Source organism: Drosophila bipectinata, chromosome 3L, assembly GCF_030179905.1.
Source record: "Drosophila bipectinata strain 14024-0381.07 chromosome 3L, DbipHiC1v2, whole genome shotgun sequence".
NCBI classification, from domain to species: domain Eukaryota; kingdom Metazoa; phylum Arthropoda; class Insecta; order Diptera; family Drosophilidae; genus Drosophila; species Drosophila bipectinata.
In genome coordinates, this window is record NC_091738.1 from 4,061,098 (window position 1) to 4,074,943 (window position 13,846).

Sequence of the window (13,846 nt, forward strand, 5' to 3'; positions counted from 1 at the left end):
ATAGTTTTATAATTGATCGTAGTTTGTGTTACGGTTTATTTACTATTACTCTAGTTGATCAAATAAACGGTTTTATTTCTGGCTTGTACAGTAATTTTGCTAATGCGCCGGATGTCCACACACATATTCATCCCTAGAACATATATATGCTCCATATATAGGTTTAATAACATTTGCGAATCGGGTCGTGGATTTAGGGTAATGCTCTATAAATAAAAGGGGGGGGCGCGCCGTTAAAAATACACTCTTTTCATGGGAGGGGTTGGGGGGTTGCGTCTAAGTCTAGGGTTGAAGTTCTATGTACATGTTTGCTTGGTTTTAGTCTCTTAAATATATTGGTTTGCTTTATTTTCATAATGCGCGCAGCTGTTAAGCTTTAAGTTTTTTCTTATTTTTGTTTTTTTTTTTGGGGAGGGGGGGTTAGGGGTAACATTTTTTTAAAATGGTACAATTTTCGTGTAGTATTTCCACTGTAAACTTAATTTTGCAAAACACACTCTTGCATCCTCTTCTTTTACAACTTAATCATAGTCTTTACTTTATTAGGGGCTGGGGGTGGGGCAATGGGGGTCTAGGGGTGCTTTCTCAGGCTGGGGGGGAAGGAAGGAGGGTGGGGCAACAGTTACAGTCTAGCTTACAGCTTAAAATTCCTACGCCTACTCCTATTACTACACTAATATGTTCATTAGCATTTAAAAAACGTTTACAAAACTCTTTCGAAATCGAAATCCAATAACAAATGCACCTCCTGATCCTGATTCTGATCCTAATCCTGATCCTGATGGTCTATCCGCATCCGCATCCAGTTAGGACTGCTGCTGCTGCTGTTGGGCAGCGTGTGTCGGCTGGCGCCGGGTGAAACCGCCGCCGGCGGCAAGGTGTCGCTGCAGAGCTCGCTGCTGCTGGAATTTGGCGCTGCCGGGCCCGCCAAACCGATTGAACTTGAACTTGTTGCGCTGCTGGAAGCCCTGGCGAAAGTTCTGGTTCTGGTAGAAGCGGGGGAAGCCACCGCCTCCTCCGTTTTTGTGCCAGCGCTTCTGGTTCTCAAACTCCATAAACGGATTATAGCCGGGAGTGCTATTGCTGATCTTCGCCGATCCCGACTTGACCTTGCGCTGCCTGCCGCGATCCATATCGTTCTCCTCGTCGTCGGCGATGTCCCGCTGCCGCTGTTCCCGCGCATCCGCCAATAGCTATGGAAAGAAACCAATATATTATGAGAATTATTGTCAAGATCGTAGAAGGAAGAAGGATGGGCATGCGCTCGATAATGAAGCTTATGCAGATGTGGTAGCACAACGGATCACGGGGAGGTAGATTAAAGTATGATATGGGTTTGGCTTACGATTTACGGTTTTCGGTTCACGGTGACAGGTTATCTGGCATTCAATTCTACAGTTGCTGAGAAACAATTAAGAAACGGCCATCCGGCAGTCAAATCATAAGCTTCATGGGGCACGGGTTTCTTCATTACCTAGACTCTCTCTGGTGCTGCAGTCCCTCGCTCCCAAAACACTCGCTCCCACAGACAAGACACACCATGGACTTTAAACGCTTTCTATACACTTAACGCTTGGCGAACGGTGCCGCGAACTGAGGACGCATCCCAATCCTCAATGGCAATCACAGACTCTTTTTTTTTATGTGTTTACTGTATTTTAGATATTCTTTGTGTGTTGGGGTATGTGTTGTGAACCGGCTGGGCAGTGGTTACGCCTCCGCTTCCAATCGGCCGTCCGTCAGACGATCCGGATCGGGCGGATTGGCTGCCAAGTCGCTGCCAGTGAAACTGCAACTGCCACTGGCGAAGTTGACTGCTGCCGGGCTACGGCTCTCTCTATCGACGAGGAGGAGGATATCGCTGCCACTCCCACTGCCACTGCCATCCAAACTGACGTGACCGGCTTTCCGTTTCGCGCAAACCAACTCAAAAGGCTAAATGAATGGGGATAATGTGGAAACAAATGCAAATTACAAATAAGTTTTGTTTAGTAAATCAACACAATCGCATCGCTTTCGAGAGAAACCAAGCTTAGAACGGAAATAAAATACAGGAACAGGAAGGAAGAAAGTCCAAACCAAAAGGATGGTGATGGTAGTGGTTATGGAGGAGTATAAAGGTGCACCCTTAAGCCAGTTAGAGAGACGATAGTGGGTCATGACTGCTCTCTGAGAAACTCACCTCCTTCTCCAGCTCGGCGGGCTTGCCATTCCAGCTGAGCACCGACGACGAACTGTATCCTCGGTGCGATTGCTTCAGCAGTTCGTTTACGGTGCTGCCGTTCGAGGTGGCCTCGCTCTGGTAGCCATTGCCCGCCCTGGGCAACTGCTGCTGGGTCTTCATTGCACTCCCGTTCAGTAGCTTTTGGCGCTTGGCTCCGGGTGTGGTGGGCGAGTCCGTGGAGGTCTTACTGCTGGCGAATGGATTGCGATGATTCTTGACGGGCGTTCGTACCACCGCCGTCGTCGCCTCCTCCTCATCGTCGTCATCGTCCTCGTCGTCATCATCGTTGCGGGTGACCTTCCAGATGCCAGTCTTGGACTTGATAACAGCAGGGGATGGTGGCGTCTTTGGCGAGGGCGGTGCTTGTCGGCTTTGTGACTGGGATTGCTTCTGAGGATGCCATCCATTGGTTAGCTGGGTGTTTGGCTCCTCATCGTCGCCCTCCTCGTCGTCGTCGTCCTCGCTCTCGACGGCTTTCTGCTTGGCCTGGTAACCTTTCAGGCTCCTGAAGATCTCGTCAATGGCATCAGTCGATTTGCCACTGCTGGCGAGGGCCGATGACGTGGAGCCGTTGGAGAGAGTGCCGTTGGTCTTACTATGGCCATTCAGCTGGACCGACGGGGCCGGTTCGTGCTCGGAGTCACTCGAGTCACTTGAACGTTTTCGGGCATTGGGATTGGGCAGTGGTACCTCCTCTTCCTCGGAGGCCGACTCGTAAGGCACCAGGCTTTTCAAGGGCGTCTTGACTGGGGTCTTGACCGGCGACTTTGGCTTGCTGCTGCTGTCCATGGTGTCGTCCATTTTGGGCATACTGGGCAACTGGACAGTGGGCCTCGCCCTTACATCATCCTCGCTGTCCTCGTCCTCCGAGGAAATTGGCAGATAGTTTTGTTTGCTGGTGGAGGAACTTTTGTTACCATTTGCAGTGGCAGCTGTACCAGCTGTATCCACTTTAACGTGTGCGCTAAGCAACGGAGACTTTGCGGCTCCCAGCAGGAGACCGTTTTGCTGATGGGGCTTGAATTGGATGGTCGTTTTCGGGCCATGACCGTTGCTGTAACCATTGATGCCGCCGGGCGGCAGCTGGGGTCCAATGAACTTGGCAGGCGAGGGTGAAGGCGAGGAGACAGTGGCTGGCACTGCCACGGGCACAGGACCATGGCCGTTGGTCAGCCGCAGGCCGTTGGCTCGGGCCGCCGCCGGACTAGAGGTCTGGGTGGGGTCCAGCTCGTAGAACATGATGTATGCGTTTGTGTTGCAAACGCTCTGTATCGCTATCGGTCGCACATAACTGTCGTCGAAGTTGTAGTAGCTCCCGGCCTCCGTGGATCCAATGGCCGTGTAGTGGCCACAGTGCTGGGAGACTCCCAGATGGGTCACCATCGAGACCAAGCGGTATATGAGCGGCTGTACAGACGCCGCTGGCGAGCGGGCAGCAAACTTGCTCAGATCGATGCGGGGCTTGAAGGCTATCTGCTTGGTCAGCTTGTTGCCCATCATGGAGAAGCGCTTCAGCTGGATGCACAGCGTGATGGGTGCACGCTCCAAACGAAACTGCTTCGTCGCCGAGACCTGAAAGGGTTTTTTTGTTAATATGACTGGATATAGGATATAGTATAGGGGTGGACTTGCCTTCTTCTTGCAGCCCTCGCACTTGTAACCGAAATCCTCGAGCTTCTCACGCGAGAAGTACCCCTCGAAGGCTTCCTCCAGCGAGTCCGACTTGCGGATGTCGAGCAGTAGGTCCTGGAAGTGCTGGAACGTGATGGAGACGTGGTTACAACTCAGGCAGCGCACCTCGCTGCGCAAATAGCCGCCGAAGATCTGTCCCAATGGCGTGGTCTCCTTGACCAGCTGGTCGAGCTCCTTGTAGTTGCGAAAGCGCATGAGATACGCCCGCTCCATGGCCTCGACTAGGAATCGCAGAAACTCGTGGGCATCCTCCTGCCGTCCCACGATCATGTGCTTGCAGATCTGTTTCAGCTTGGTGTATATGAGGAATGGCCTCACCGCCGACTGGGTGGTCTGGGTGGCCAGCAACGTCTTCGCCATGGCGCATACGATGCAAAAGCTGCCCGACTCCGAGACGGTGCAGTTCTCCATGTGCGCCTGCTCGGAGACGAGCCAGTTGGCCAGCGCCGGGATGTGGAACAGCGCCTGAAGTGTTGAATTGAGGTAGCAGGTGTTGCCGGCGTTGATCATCCCAGAGCCGACCTGCCACTTTCGCTCCGACTGCTTCCAGCCGATGCGTATATTCTCTCGCGGATACAGGACCCTCTTCGGTTTGGGCAGCTCATTGGGATTGGGATTCGCATGATTGTGATTTTGATTGGGGTGTTCCGTCAGCTTTCGACTGCCGTTGCCGTTGCCGTTATTGTCTGCGGATGAAATGGGACAGAGAAGAATGGCCAGGTTTAGCACGTGCCGCAGAAAGAGGAAGCAGGGCGCAAGGAGCAGCTTGTAGATCAGCCACAAGGTGAACCCGTCCACGGTTATCGCAGTCATAATGCATTGATTGTTGGAGTGGAGGAGCTATCGAATATTTTTGTTTCCAGCTGCGTGCTGTGTGCTGGTGCTGGTGCTGGTTCTAGTTCTGCTGCCTTTCTGAGCTACTAAAATTAAACGAGCCCGATACCAAAACAACAAGAACGAGTGTGGAAACTGCTGACACACACTCGCACACACAGACACACACACACACACAAACACACTGACACCTGAGGCGAGCGAGCGGATTTTTCTAGCCGTTTTATAGCCAAAAACAAAAAAAAACTAGCGATAATTTGTAAGAAAAATCAAAACAATTATCGATTTTATTTAGCCACTAACTAACTTTCAATTATATTTATTATTTTAAAATTAAAAAATATAAAATACTGGGCAGCACTGGTGGAAAAATAAAGAGCGAGTCCGGACTCGTCGTCGCTGAAAACAATAAACAAAGCAGATACTGCGCCGACTCGGACCGTATTGGCCATATCGCAGAAACATGGGGAACGTGGGCTGAGTGTGGTGTTGCCAACTGCGTTTTTGGCGCGACTAACAGTGGTTGTTGTAGGTGTTTTGCGGTGTCCCCTTTGTACTTCGTACGTACTCGTATCTCAAAGGCATTGACCACCAGAGCTCATCTGGTTACAGTGTCTTGACATGGCTTTGTGTCCATTTCCTGCTCCGCAAGCGCAGCTGTGAATCACACCTTGATATCTTCTTTTGTTTTTTTTTTTAAGAAAACAGATTGCGACGCATTTACCGATAATAATATAAAAGAAAATAATAAAAAAAAAAAGAGCTAATACATATGTACCGCTGCTGCTGGCGCAATCCACTTTGCCATGTGTGTGAGGGAAAGAGACGGACATATGGGGGGGACCCTCGTGCTTTGGGGCTTTTGGCTCGGCAGCACGTTTTTCTTCGCCCACTGTTCCGTTCGAACACTTCTGTGTGATTCAGAAGTTGCGCTGGCTGGTGCTGGTGTGCCTCTCCACCAACTCACTCTTTGCGGTGTTGTACTTGTTTTGCTTTTCGCTTGTGTTTCTTTGCATTTTGTTTACACGTACTCCACCATACACCACCACCAACACCACCCAAGCACAGACAAACACAGACACGCATGAAAAGTACAGGTATGCTGGTGGCGGTGGCCGAGAAGCCGCTGTCGCTGGATTGCAGCGGCAGTTAGCAGTGGATGGTGTTGGCGGAAAAACAACACACGTGATTTTGAGTATATTGGGAGGGAAATATAACCAGGCAGCTCTTGGAGGAGCCTATAGATGTCCACGGGCATCATGTCGGTGGACAGGGCCCATGGAAAATTTCGCAAATTGCGACACAAAGAAACACAGGCAAAGACAGAGACGAAGAAAAGCAACGCGAGGCAGCTTCTCTTCTTCATGTGCTCCTCCCCCTCCCACTCTCCTCTCTTTTTTTTTTTTGTATTCTCTTCTGCTTCTTCCACCACATCGCTACTTACCATGTCCATTTGCGCCCACAATTTTGCCAGCGTTGTTTTTATTCGGAAAGGTGGCGTTGCCGCTATTGCCGTTAAGATTGCAGTTATTTGTGGGATTCGTCGTCGGCTTGATGACGATGTACTTGGACTTGAGGTTCTCCAGCACAGACTCCTGATAGTTTGGCACCTCCTCGTACTCGATTTTGGCCATCAGAATCCGCTTGGCATTGGCCACGATGTGATTTTGAAGGCTGTTCGAATCCTCCCCGGCCCCGGATTTCTCATCGCTAGCAGCACTGGCGGCAGCAGCAGCCGCTCTACTGGCTGCCGCTCCGCTCCCGCCACCGCTACCAATGCCGACGCCGAGCGACTCGCGCAGCGCAGCGTTAACGACGTTCGTCGTCTCGCAGACGGCCACCGAGACGGGCATGTCGATGCTCCTGGGGGTTTGAGGTGGAATTTTGAGGGGTGGTGGGCGGTGGCGCCTACCGGGTTAAGTTTTTACTGCGGGGGAGGTGGGGCTCGGGCTCCGGCTCCGGTGTCGATGCCCAGCTAATTGCTGTGCATTGGGAGGCGATCAGCCCAGGTACTATAATCCTTTGGCACTCCTCCCGCGACCGCGACACGTCCTTCAGTTGCCGCTCTTTTCTCTCCACACTGCTCTTTGCGCTCCTCTTTCGCACCGACTGCCTACCGTCACACAACACGCACACTAACGCAATCGCAAACGCACACGGACACACTCTTTTTCTGGCTCTGTCGATACGTCCGGGCTGCGATTAATTGGCAAACTGAACATAACGGTAGTCGCCTTGACGTTTTCAATCAATTCTCGATTTTCGATTGCGGCGGGAGCACATTTTTCGATGAATAGTTTACTTTCAAAAATAATGACGATTCCTTCCCTCGTGTTTCTTCCGACAACGGATTCTCTTTTCGCACCACATTCGTTAGGGCTGCCAACTCGGTTCGATTTCCCAGAGACGCGATTGAAAGATGCGGCGTGGCAAAATGTACTAACGCGTTTTCAGAAAATAAAGAACTATGAAAATAACTATAAAACAGTTGGCTTTTGTTACAGTTTTTGTTATTTTTTTTTATATATAATTGTTAAATTGTAAATTTAAAAAAAATATATCCCTCCAAGTATGCAACGAAGATTGCCGTGTAACTAGAGCTGTCACCTCTGTCGAAATTTTGAATTTCTGATTTTCAAAATTGTGAATTTGAAGCAACTGTTATATTTTTAAGTCCAACCAGTACCCAATGTCTCTAATAATTTAATGTTTTGTAATGTTAAATTATAATGTTGATTAAACAACTCACTTTTGATTTTTAATTAAGAAAATTAAAACCCCGTATATATTTCAAATTCAAAGCTACATATTAATATTTAATTCTGGAAGATTAAACAATAGATGAATTTAACCGAAATTTAAAGTTTTTAAATTAAAACGCTTATATATTAATTGGATTTGCGGATTTTTATCGATAATCGGTGTTATCAGTGATGCTTCCACCACTAATATGAATGCAATTATTCGGTTAAGGCTAATTTAGTCCAAACTCCGATCCTCAAGCAACTCAGCATGGCCTCCACGGGTCTCCTGGTCGTATCCAACATCAAGCAGCTGGGAAAATCCCTACGAGCTATCGAGAAGTACGTCAACTCCCTGTACATCCACTTGAATGTCGCGGGGTCAACGTCCACGTCCTCCTTGAGTCCATGGGCACCAGCCACAGCTCCACCGCCTCCAGTTTGGGGTCGGCTCATATCCCAGGTGTATGCAAACAGCAGCAGCTACGTAGGCAAACAGTTGGACCTAAGGATACTCGTATCGCCACTCCGACCAGGAGCCAGTGATGCCCTGAGGCTGTGCAAACCTGTTGACCTTATCTTCTCGGATGCTCACTACCCAGACTTGTGCGATCGGTTGCGGGCCGATCTTAAAATAAGCAAGCCCACCATATTTCTTGAGGAAGATGCTACCTCAGATCTAAGCTCCCAGAAAGACACTACAGAGACCCCTAAAACATATCCCTCGGTTGTCCTGGGCGGCACTTTTGACCGCATACATGTAGGCCACAAGATATTCCTTACGCAAGCAGTGCTGCGTAGTCGTAAACGTTTGGTAGTGGGCGTGACGACGGCCGCCATGACTAAGGGTAAGAACTGGGTGACTTGACAAAGATTCTTATCTCAACTACTACTTACTATCGCCGTCTGCAGGAAAAACGCTGCCGGACCTGATATTACCCGTCGAGGAACGCATCGAACGCTTGAGGGAGTTCCTTACGGACATCGACAATACTTTGCACTACGAAATCGTGCCCATCGACGATCCGTTCGGTCCAACTCAGACGGATCCAGACCTGGACATGATTGTGGTCAGTGCCGAGACACTGCGTGGCGGTCAGAAGGTCAACGAAATCCGCAAGGCTAGGCAGCTGCGCAATCTGGAGATCTTTGTGATTGACATTGTGGAGAGCAATGTGCACGACGGTATCCACGAGGCGAAGGTCAGCTCTAGCAACACCCGCATCGATCTGCTGGGCACACGGTGGAAGAGGCCAGAGCTGCGACCACAGCTACCGGCACGACCTTATATTATCGGTCTGACTGGAGGCATTGCTTCTGGGAAGAGCAAAATGGCAGAGAGACTAGGAAATTTGGGAGCCCATGTGATCGACTGCGACAAAGTGGCCCATGATGTCTATGAACCTGGTCAGGTGTGCCACGGTCGCATTGTGGAATACTTCGGAGCTGATATCGTTTCGCCAGATGGGCGCATTGACCGCTCTAAGCTGGGTCCTCTGGTTTTCAGTGATCCCAATAAATTGCAGGCTCTCAATAATATCGTCTGGCCAGAGCTTATTGCAGAAGTTAATAGACGACTGGACGTTTTGCGTTCCCAGACTGAGGTTCCTCGAGTAGTTGTCTTGGAAGCGGCCATACTTTTGCGGGCCGGTTGGGAAACCAATTGCCACGAGGTGTGGTCGATGATTGTGCCACCGGATGAGGCCGTTAGGCGGATCATCGAACGCAATAAGCTAAGTGAGGACGAAGCTAAGAAGCGCCTGGCCAGCCAGGTGCCCAATTCCGAAATTGTGGAAAAGTCACACGTAATCTTTAGCTCGCAGTGGGATTATGACTTCACCAAGCTGCAGGCTGAGCGGGCCTGGAAAATGCTCACCAAGGATCTGGACTCTCACCAGAGCAGCCTTTAAAATGTAAAATTACCTGTAAACATTGTTGAGCCACGTTTTGTTGAATGATTTCTTTATGCATTTGTTGTACATTGCTTAGTTGTAAGTCCAAAGTTGATGAATAGATTCGGGACATCAAGGGGAAAACGTTGAAATTTCTATGGAATCGGGGATGTCCTAGTGACTCTCGCCTTTCTTGCCGGCTACACGTTTGAAGTCGGTCATCTTGGTGGTCATGATGGGGGAGCCGATGAAACCGATGTAGTCGATCTGCGTTACATCGCCGCCTGACTGATTGTTCTTCACAAATATCTGAATGTTCTGCACGTTCTGGAACTTCACGTAGCGCAGATTGACTGGTGCTCCATTCTCCAACTCCTTCTCTCCCAATCTAATAGGAGAAACAAGCATTAGCCGATAGAATTCAGTACTAAAACTCAGTAGCTTACGTCAAGTCCTGCACACTGGTCATTGACTCGGCCATGTCAAAGTCAATGGTACGTGGCTGGTTAATAAAAAGCTTCACTTCTTTGGGACCCAGTGTTGACGGAGCCTTAAACTTCAGCGAGTGGATCTTCACAGCCTGGTTGAAAGTGATGGACAGGATGAGCTGTTCATCACAGTCGGACTGCAGATAACCACCGGCGGAAACCAGGGCGTGCTTCAGATTGTGGTCATCCGCTTCGTTGAGGCACTCGCACTCCTGCTTGGAGATGAACGTGTTGAGCTCCATCTAAATGGTATTGAAGTTTAGTTATCCGTTAAAAAAAAAATTTACTAGCAATACCAAGCCCTGGCCATAGTCCTCGCCCGCTTCCTCGCCACCACCGGTGCCGATGTGCTCTTGGATTTTTGCCTCGAGCCCGTTGACGTCGGCGCCCTGGACACGGTCGATTTTGGTGCGGTTTCTGTAGAAGATGAATGTAGGCATAGCAGATACGCCCTGACCGGCGGCTGTGTCCTGGCACTTGTCGACATCCACTTTCAGGAAGATAGCCTTTGGATACTTATTGGGAAACATCTCGAAAATGGGTGCAATACGCTGACAGGGACCGCACCAGGTCGCTGTGAAGTCCACCACCACTAGGCGCACACCAGCTTGAGCCAGCTCCGCCTGAAAGTGGGACTCATCGTTGATTACTCGAACCGACATTTTTACGAAATATTAGCTCTAAATGCGAATTTGCGAAGCGACAAACAAAAAATAAGATGACTGGCATCTAATTATTTGGGTTATCGCCTAGGGTTGTCAGCTTTCGTTGTGTATTTGAGGTTGGTCCCACCAAAGGAAAGTTGATCTGGTATATTTTGGAAAAAGTGACGGTAAAAAGAATCGGCCCAAGAAGGGTCACACTGCTAATCTACCTCGTGGTCGTGCGTGTCGCATTTTCATTAAAGTCGCCATTTTTAAAAATATACAGCGCCGAGTACACAATGACAGACGTGGAAAAGGAGCCCGAGAAGACCATCGCCGAGGATTTGGTGGTGACCAAATACAAGTTGGCCGGCGAGATCGTCAACAGTGAGTTTTTGGATTTGCCATTATGGTGGTAAAGTGAAAGCGAATGGTTCCAGGGCCTGCGACGTGGCGCTTACACAATTCTCTTGCCGCTCACGCTTACTTTCCCCTTTACCTTTGCTTTCCTTTTCACCGCTTCGCCGCTGCCACGCGGTAACACTCGAGAGAATTTTGCCTATTTCTGGACACCCTGCTATGTTTAATTTTAGAAACCCTCAAGACGGTAATCGGACTCTGTGTGGCTGATGCCTCCGTGCGGGATATTTGCACCCAGGGTGACAATCTGCTCACCGAGGAGACCGGCAAAGTAAGTGGCTGCTTCACTTGGCACGTTGCTATAATGTTTTTCAATTGTCCAATGATTAAAAACTACGCAATTGAGGGACTCGAGGCGGCCATGTGCTGGGCTGGGATTCAATTCCCACGTTGGTCTCCTAGACCCACGTGCCTGGCTTGTGTGCTTGCTAACGGTCCCGAGGATTCACAGATTATGAGATCTGAGGACGCCTTGAGCACATTGAAAGGTTGCCCATGATTGGAACATCTTTACTGAACTCGATCTTCATTTTAAGGTATACAAAAAGGAGAAAGACCTGAAAAAGGGCATCGCCTTCCCCACTTGCCTGTCGGTCAACAACTGTGTATGCCACTTTTCTCCAGCCAAGAATGACGCCGACTACACACTAAAGGCCGGCGACGTCGTCAAAATGTAAGCCAGTAATTCTTACTTATCATCCATAGGTATTTCATAAATGTCTCTTGATTTTCTTAAAGTGACTTGGGCGCTCATATCGATGGCTTCATTGCAGTGGCCGCCCACACAGTCGTAGTTGGCGCCAGTGCGGACCAGAAGATCAGCGGCCGACAAGCCGATGTCATTCTCGCCGCTTACTGGGCTGTCCAGGCTGCCCTGCGCCTGTTGAAAGCCGGAGCTAATGTAAGTATCTTACTAGGGATTATTCCTATGGGTCATGCAAGAAACGGATTGTCTGTCACAATTCTCAAGAGACTGGACATCTCAACGCTTGCAGAGATCAGTCGTGGTGGCTGGGACTTGGTCTGGTCTATATATTGGGGCTGGACTATTGTGTCAGTTATCCACATGGTAGCTTCTACTGCGGGAAACGGATTGATTGTGGCTCCCATCCGTAGCACAGTTCATCTCAACGCCTGCAGAGATAAAAGTGACGATTTCGTGAACTGAACAAGTTTAAAATTCCTCAGAAATGTTCGGTCTTTAATGTTGTCCACAGTTATGGATAATTAGTAATGCCAATTCGCAGGCAACGGATTGTCTAATGCTATACCATTGGCTTAGTTCATCTCAAAGTCTGCGGAGAATAGATGTGTCAATTTCGTGAACTGAGCATGTTTAGATCCAAGAAATGTTCGGTCTTTAAAGTTGTCCACACTCTTTACAAGAATTGCTTTAATATGGGGACTAATTTTAAGAGCTTATCCATTCATTATTGACTCTATGTGTCTTTGGTACAGAACTACTCCATTACCGATGCTGTGCAACAAATCAGCGAGTCGTACAAGTGCAAGCCCATTGAGGGCATGCTGAGCCACGAGCTGAAGCAGTTCAAAATCGATGGTGAGAAGACGATCATACAGAATCCCAGCGAGGCGCAGCGCAAGGAACACGAAAAATGCACCTTCGACAAGCACGAAGTGTATGCCATCGATGTCATCGTGAGCACCGGAGAAGGAGTGGTTAGTATTAGTGCTTTTTCCTTTGATCCTTGTTCTAAGCGAATCTTTACAGGGACGCGAAAAGGACACCAAGGTCTCAATCTACAAGAAGTCTGACGAGAACTACATGCTCAAGTTGAAGGCTTCCCGCGCCCTGCTGGCAGAGGTGAAGACCAAATACGGAACCATGCCCTTCAACATCCGCAGCTTCGAGGAGGAGACCAAGGCTCGTATGGGCGTTGTTGAATGCGTCTCGCACAAGATGATTGAACCCTTCCAAGTCCTCTACGAGAAGCCAAGTAGGTTTATAGCCTTTACCTCTTTGCATGATTTGATGGCAGAACTTAATTCCGGATTTGGTACACCTTTGGGTGCTAAATGCGGCCAGACATTTTGCCAGACCAAACCCCAGGCTTTGGCGTCTTCAGCAGTTGCCGTTTTGTGGCCTCTGTCTGAACATGCCACTGCTACAATATCACCTCAAAGGAGTACTCCTTCTATAATGAATCTTGGGCAGTATAACCGACTTTTTACCTCCATTTCTAGCTGAAATCGTGGCGCAGTTCAAGCACACCGTTTTGCTGATGCCCAATGGCGTTAACCTGGTCACCGGCATCCCATTCGAGGCCGATAACTTTGTCAGCGAGCACAGCATTGCCCAGGAGGAACTGAAGGTATCTCATCTTATATCTTCTCCTTAATTTAGGATTAACCTTAATGTTTTTGTTGTAGACTTTGGTCACGCAGCCCCTGGGACCCGTCAAGGGCAAAGGAAAGGGAAAGAAGGCGGCTGCCGCTGGTGCGGCGACAAAGGTGGAATCGGCGCCGGCCGTTGAGACCAAGGCATAATCTCTGCCAAGACCCTGGCAGAGATGCAGATTCGAACAATTGCGCTGCCCACTGCTGCCGCTCCACTGGTTTTTACTATCGGATTTCGCTGCGATGTAGATTCCAAAAACTATCAAATACCCCCATCTATTGACAACTGAACATGGTGACAATTTGAGGATTCTATTGTTCACATAAGCTAAGCAGCGAAAGAAACGCAGTTCCATTTCTCTTTCCCCCACCCCCCTTAAAAAATCAAATCCTCCTCTGATGAATCAGCAACAGAAATTTTACCTCTTTATTCCCCGTACTCCCCCGTACCATTAAGCTGCTGGTTTAGTTTTTATTTTTTCAGAAAAAAATAGCAAAGCCAGAACTGTCGTCAAATTGTAACAATTTTAACGCTAAAATGATCTTTAAATAT

The 13,846-nt window shown here is 49.1% G+C and overlaps 5 protein-coding genes across 7 annotated transcripts in view; 2 read left to right on the top strand and 3 right to left on the bottom strand.

The window, feature by feature from the left end:
* Window positions 1-13,846, bottom strand: part of Usp47 (ubiquitin specific protease 47) — a 120,277-nt gene that overhangs the window by 97,432 nt on the left and 8,999 nt on the right. The gene's annotated exons all lie outside the window — the stretch shown is intronic.
* Window positions 5-7,142, bottom strand: scny (ubiquitin specific peptidase 36). 3 transcript variants are annotated; one of them, XR_001773422.3, is made up of 5 exons: window positions 6,195-7,142; window positions 3,857-4,602; window positions 2,183-3,796; window positions 1,475-1,935; window positions 1,070-1,193 (listed from the first exon to the last, which is right to left on the bottom strand). XR_001773422.3 is itself a non-coding variant. In XM_017244643.3 (4 exons), exons 1-4 carry the CDS (start codon window positions 6,601-6,603, stop codon window positions 807-809), a joined length of 3,156 nt encoding a protein of 1,051 aa, XP_017100132.2. In that variant the 5' UTR covers window positions 6,604-7,141; the 3' UTR covers window positions 5-806. The 3 variants fall into 3 exon arrangements, 2 of the variants coding, with proteins under 2 accessions (XP_017100132.2, XP_043070131.1); XM_017244643.3 differs by lacking the exon at window positions 1,475-1,935 and having other exon boundaries at window positions 5-1,193; window positions 6,195-7,141; XM_043214196.2 differs by lacking the exons at window positions 1,070-1,193; window positions 6,195-7,142 and having other exon boundaries at window positions 3,857-4,892.
* Window positions 7,313-9,527, top strand: Ppat-Dpck (Bifunctional Phosphopantetheine adenylyltransferase - Dephospho-CoA kinase). The gene is made up of 2 exons (XM_017244646.3): window positions 7,313-8,339; window positions 8,404-9,527. The coding sequence occupies exons 1-2, from the start codon at window positions 7,763-7,765 to the stop codon at window positions 9,399-9,401; spliced, it is 1,575 nt and encodes a 524-aa protein (XP_017100135.2). The 5' UTR covers window positions 7,313-7,762; the 3' UTR covers window positions 9,402-9,527.
* Window positions 9,437-10,533, bottom strand: Txl (Thioredoxin-like). Its single transcript, XM_017244654.3, has 3 exons — window positions 10,168-10,533; window positions 9,830-10,113; window positions 9,437-9,771 (listed from the first exon to the last, which is right to left on the bottom strand). Exons 1-3 carry the CDS (start codon window positions 10,531-10,533, stop codon window positions 9,558-9,560), a joined length of 864 nt encoding a protein of 287 aa, XP_017100143.1. The 3' UTR covers window positions 9,437-9,557.
* LOC108127528 (proliferation-associated protein 2G4) lies at window positions 10,730-13,452 on the top strand. Its single transcript, XM_017244647.3, has 8 exons — window positions 10,730-10,902; window positions 11,109-11,206; window positions 11,472-11,608; window positions 11,674-11,836; window positions 12,394-12,615; window positions 12,668-12,893; window positions 13,141-13,268; window positions 13,327-13,452. Exons 1-8 carry the CDS (start codon window positions 10,815-10,817, stop codon window positions 13,441-13,443), a joined length of 1,179 nt encoding a protein of 392 aa, XP_017100136.1. The 5' UTR covers window positions 10,730-10,814; the 3' UTR covers window positions 13,444-13,452.

Coding starts and splice junctions, on each gene's coding strand:
- scny (XM_017244643.3), bottom strand. CDS start 6,603: ATGCCCGTCTCGGTGGCCGTCTGCGAGACGACGAACGTCGTTAACGCT. Junction 3,797..3,856: donor GCGAGGGCTGCAAGAAGAAG/GCAAGTCCACCC, acceptor AAACCCTTTCAG/GTCTCGGCGACGAAGCAGTT. Junction 1,194..2,182: donor CCGCCGAGCTGGAGAAGGAG/GTGAGTTTCTCA, acceptor TTCTTTCCATAG/CTATTGGCGGATGCGCGGGA.
- Ppat-Dpck (XM_017244646.3), top strand. CDS start 7,763: ATGGCCTCCACGGGTCTCCTGGTCGTATCCAACATCAAGCAGCTGGGA. Junction 8,340..8,403: donor GACGGCCGCCATGACTAAGG/GTAAGAACTGGG, acceptor CGCCGTCTGCAG/GAAAAACGCTGCCGGACCTG.
- Txl (XM_017244654.3), bottom strand. CDS start 10,533: ATGTCGGTTCGAGTAATCAACGATGAGTCCCACTTTCAGGCGGAGCTG. Junction 10,114..10,167: donor AGGACTATGGCCAGGGCTTG/GTATTGCTAGTA, acceptor AATACCATTTAG/ATGGAGCTCAACACGTTCAT. Junction 9,772..9,829: donor ACCAGTGTGCAGGACTTGAC/GTAAGCTACTGA, acceptor TTCTCCTATTAG/ATTGGGAGAGAAGGAGTTGG.
- LOC108127528 (XM_017244647.3), top strand. CDS start 10,815: ATGACAGACGTGGAAAAGGAGCCCGAGAAGACCATCGCCGAGGATTTG. Junction 10,903..11,108: donor GGCCGGCGAGATCGTCAACA/GTGAGTTTTTGG, acceptor GTTTAATTTTAG/AAACCCTCAAGACGGTAATC. Junction 12,894..13,140: donor AGTCCTCTACGAGAAGCCAA/GTAGGTTTATAG, acceptor CTCCATTTCTAG/CTGAAATCGTGGCGCAGTTC.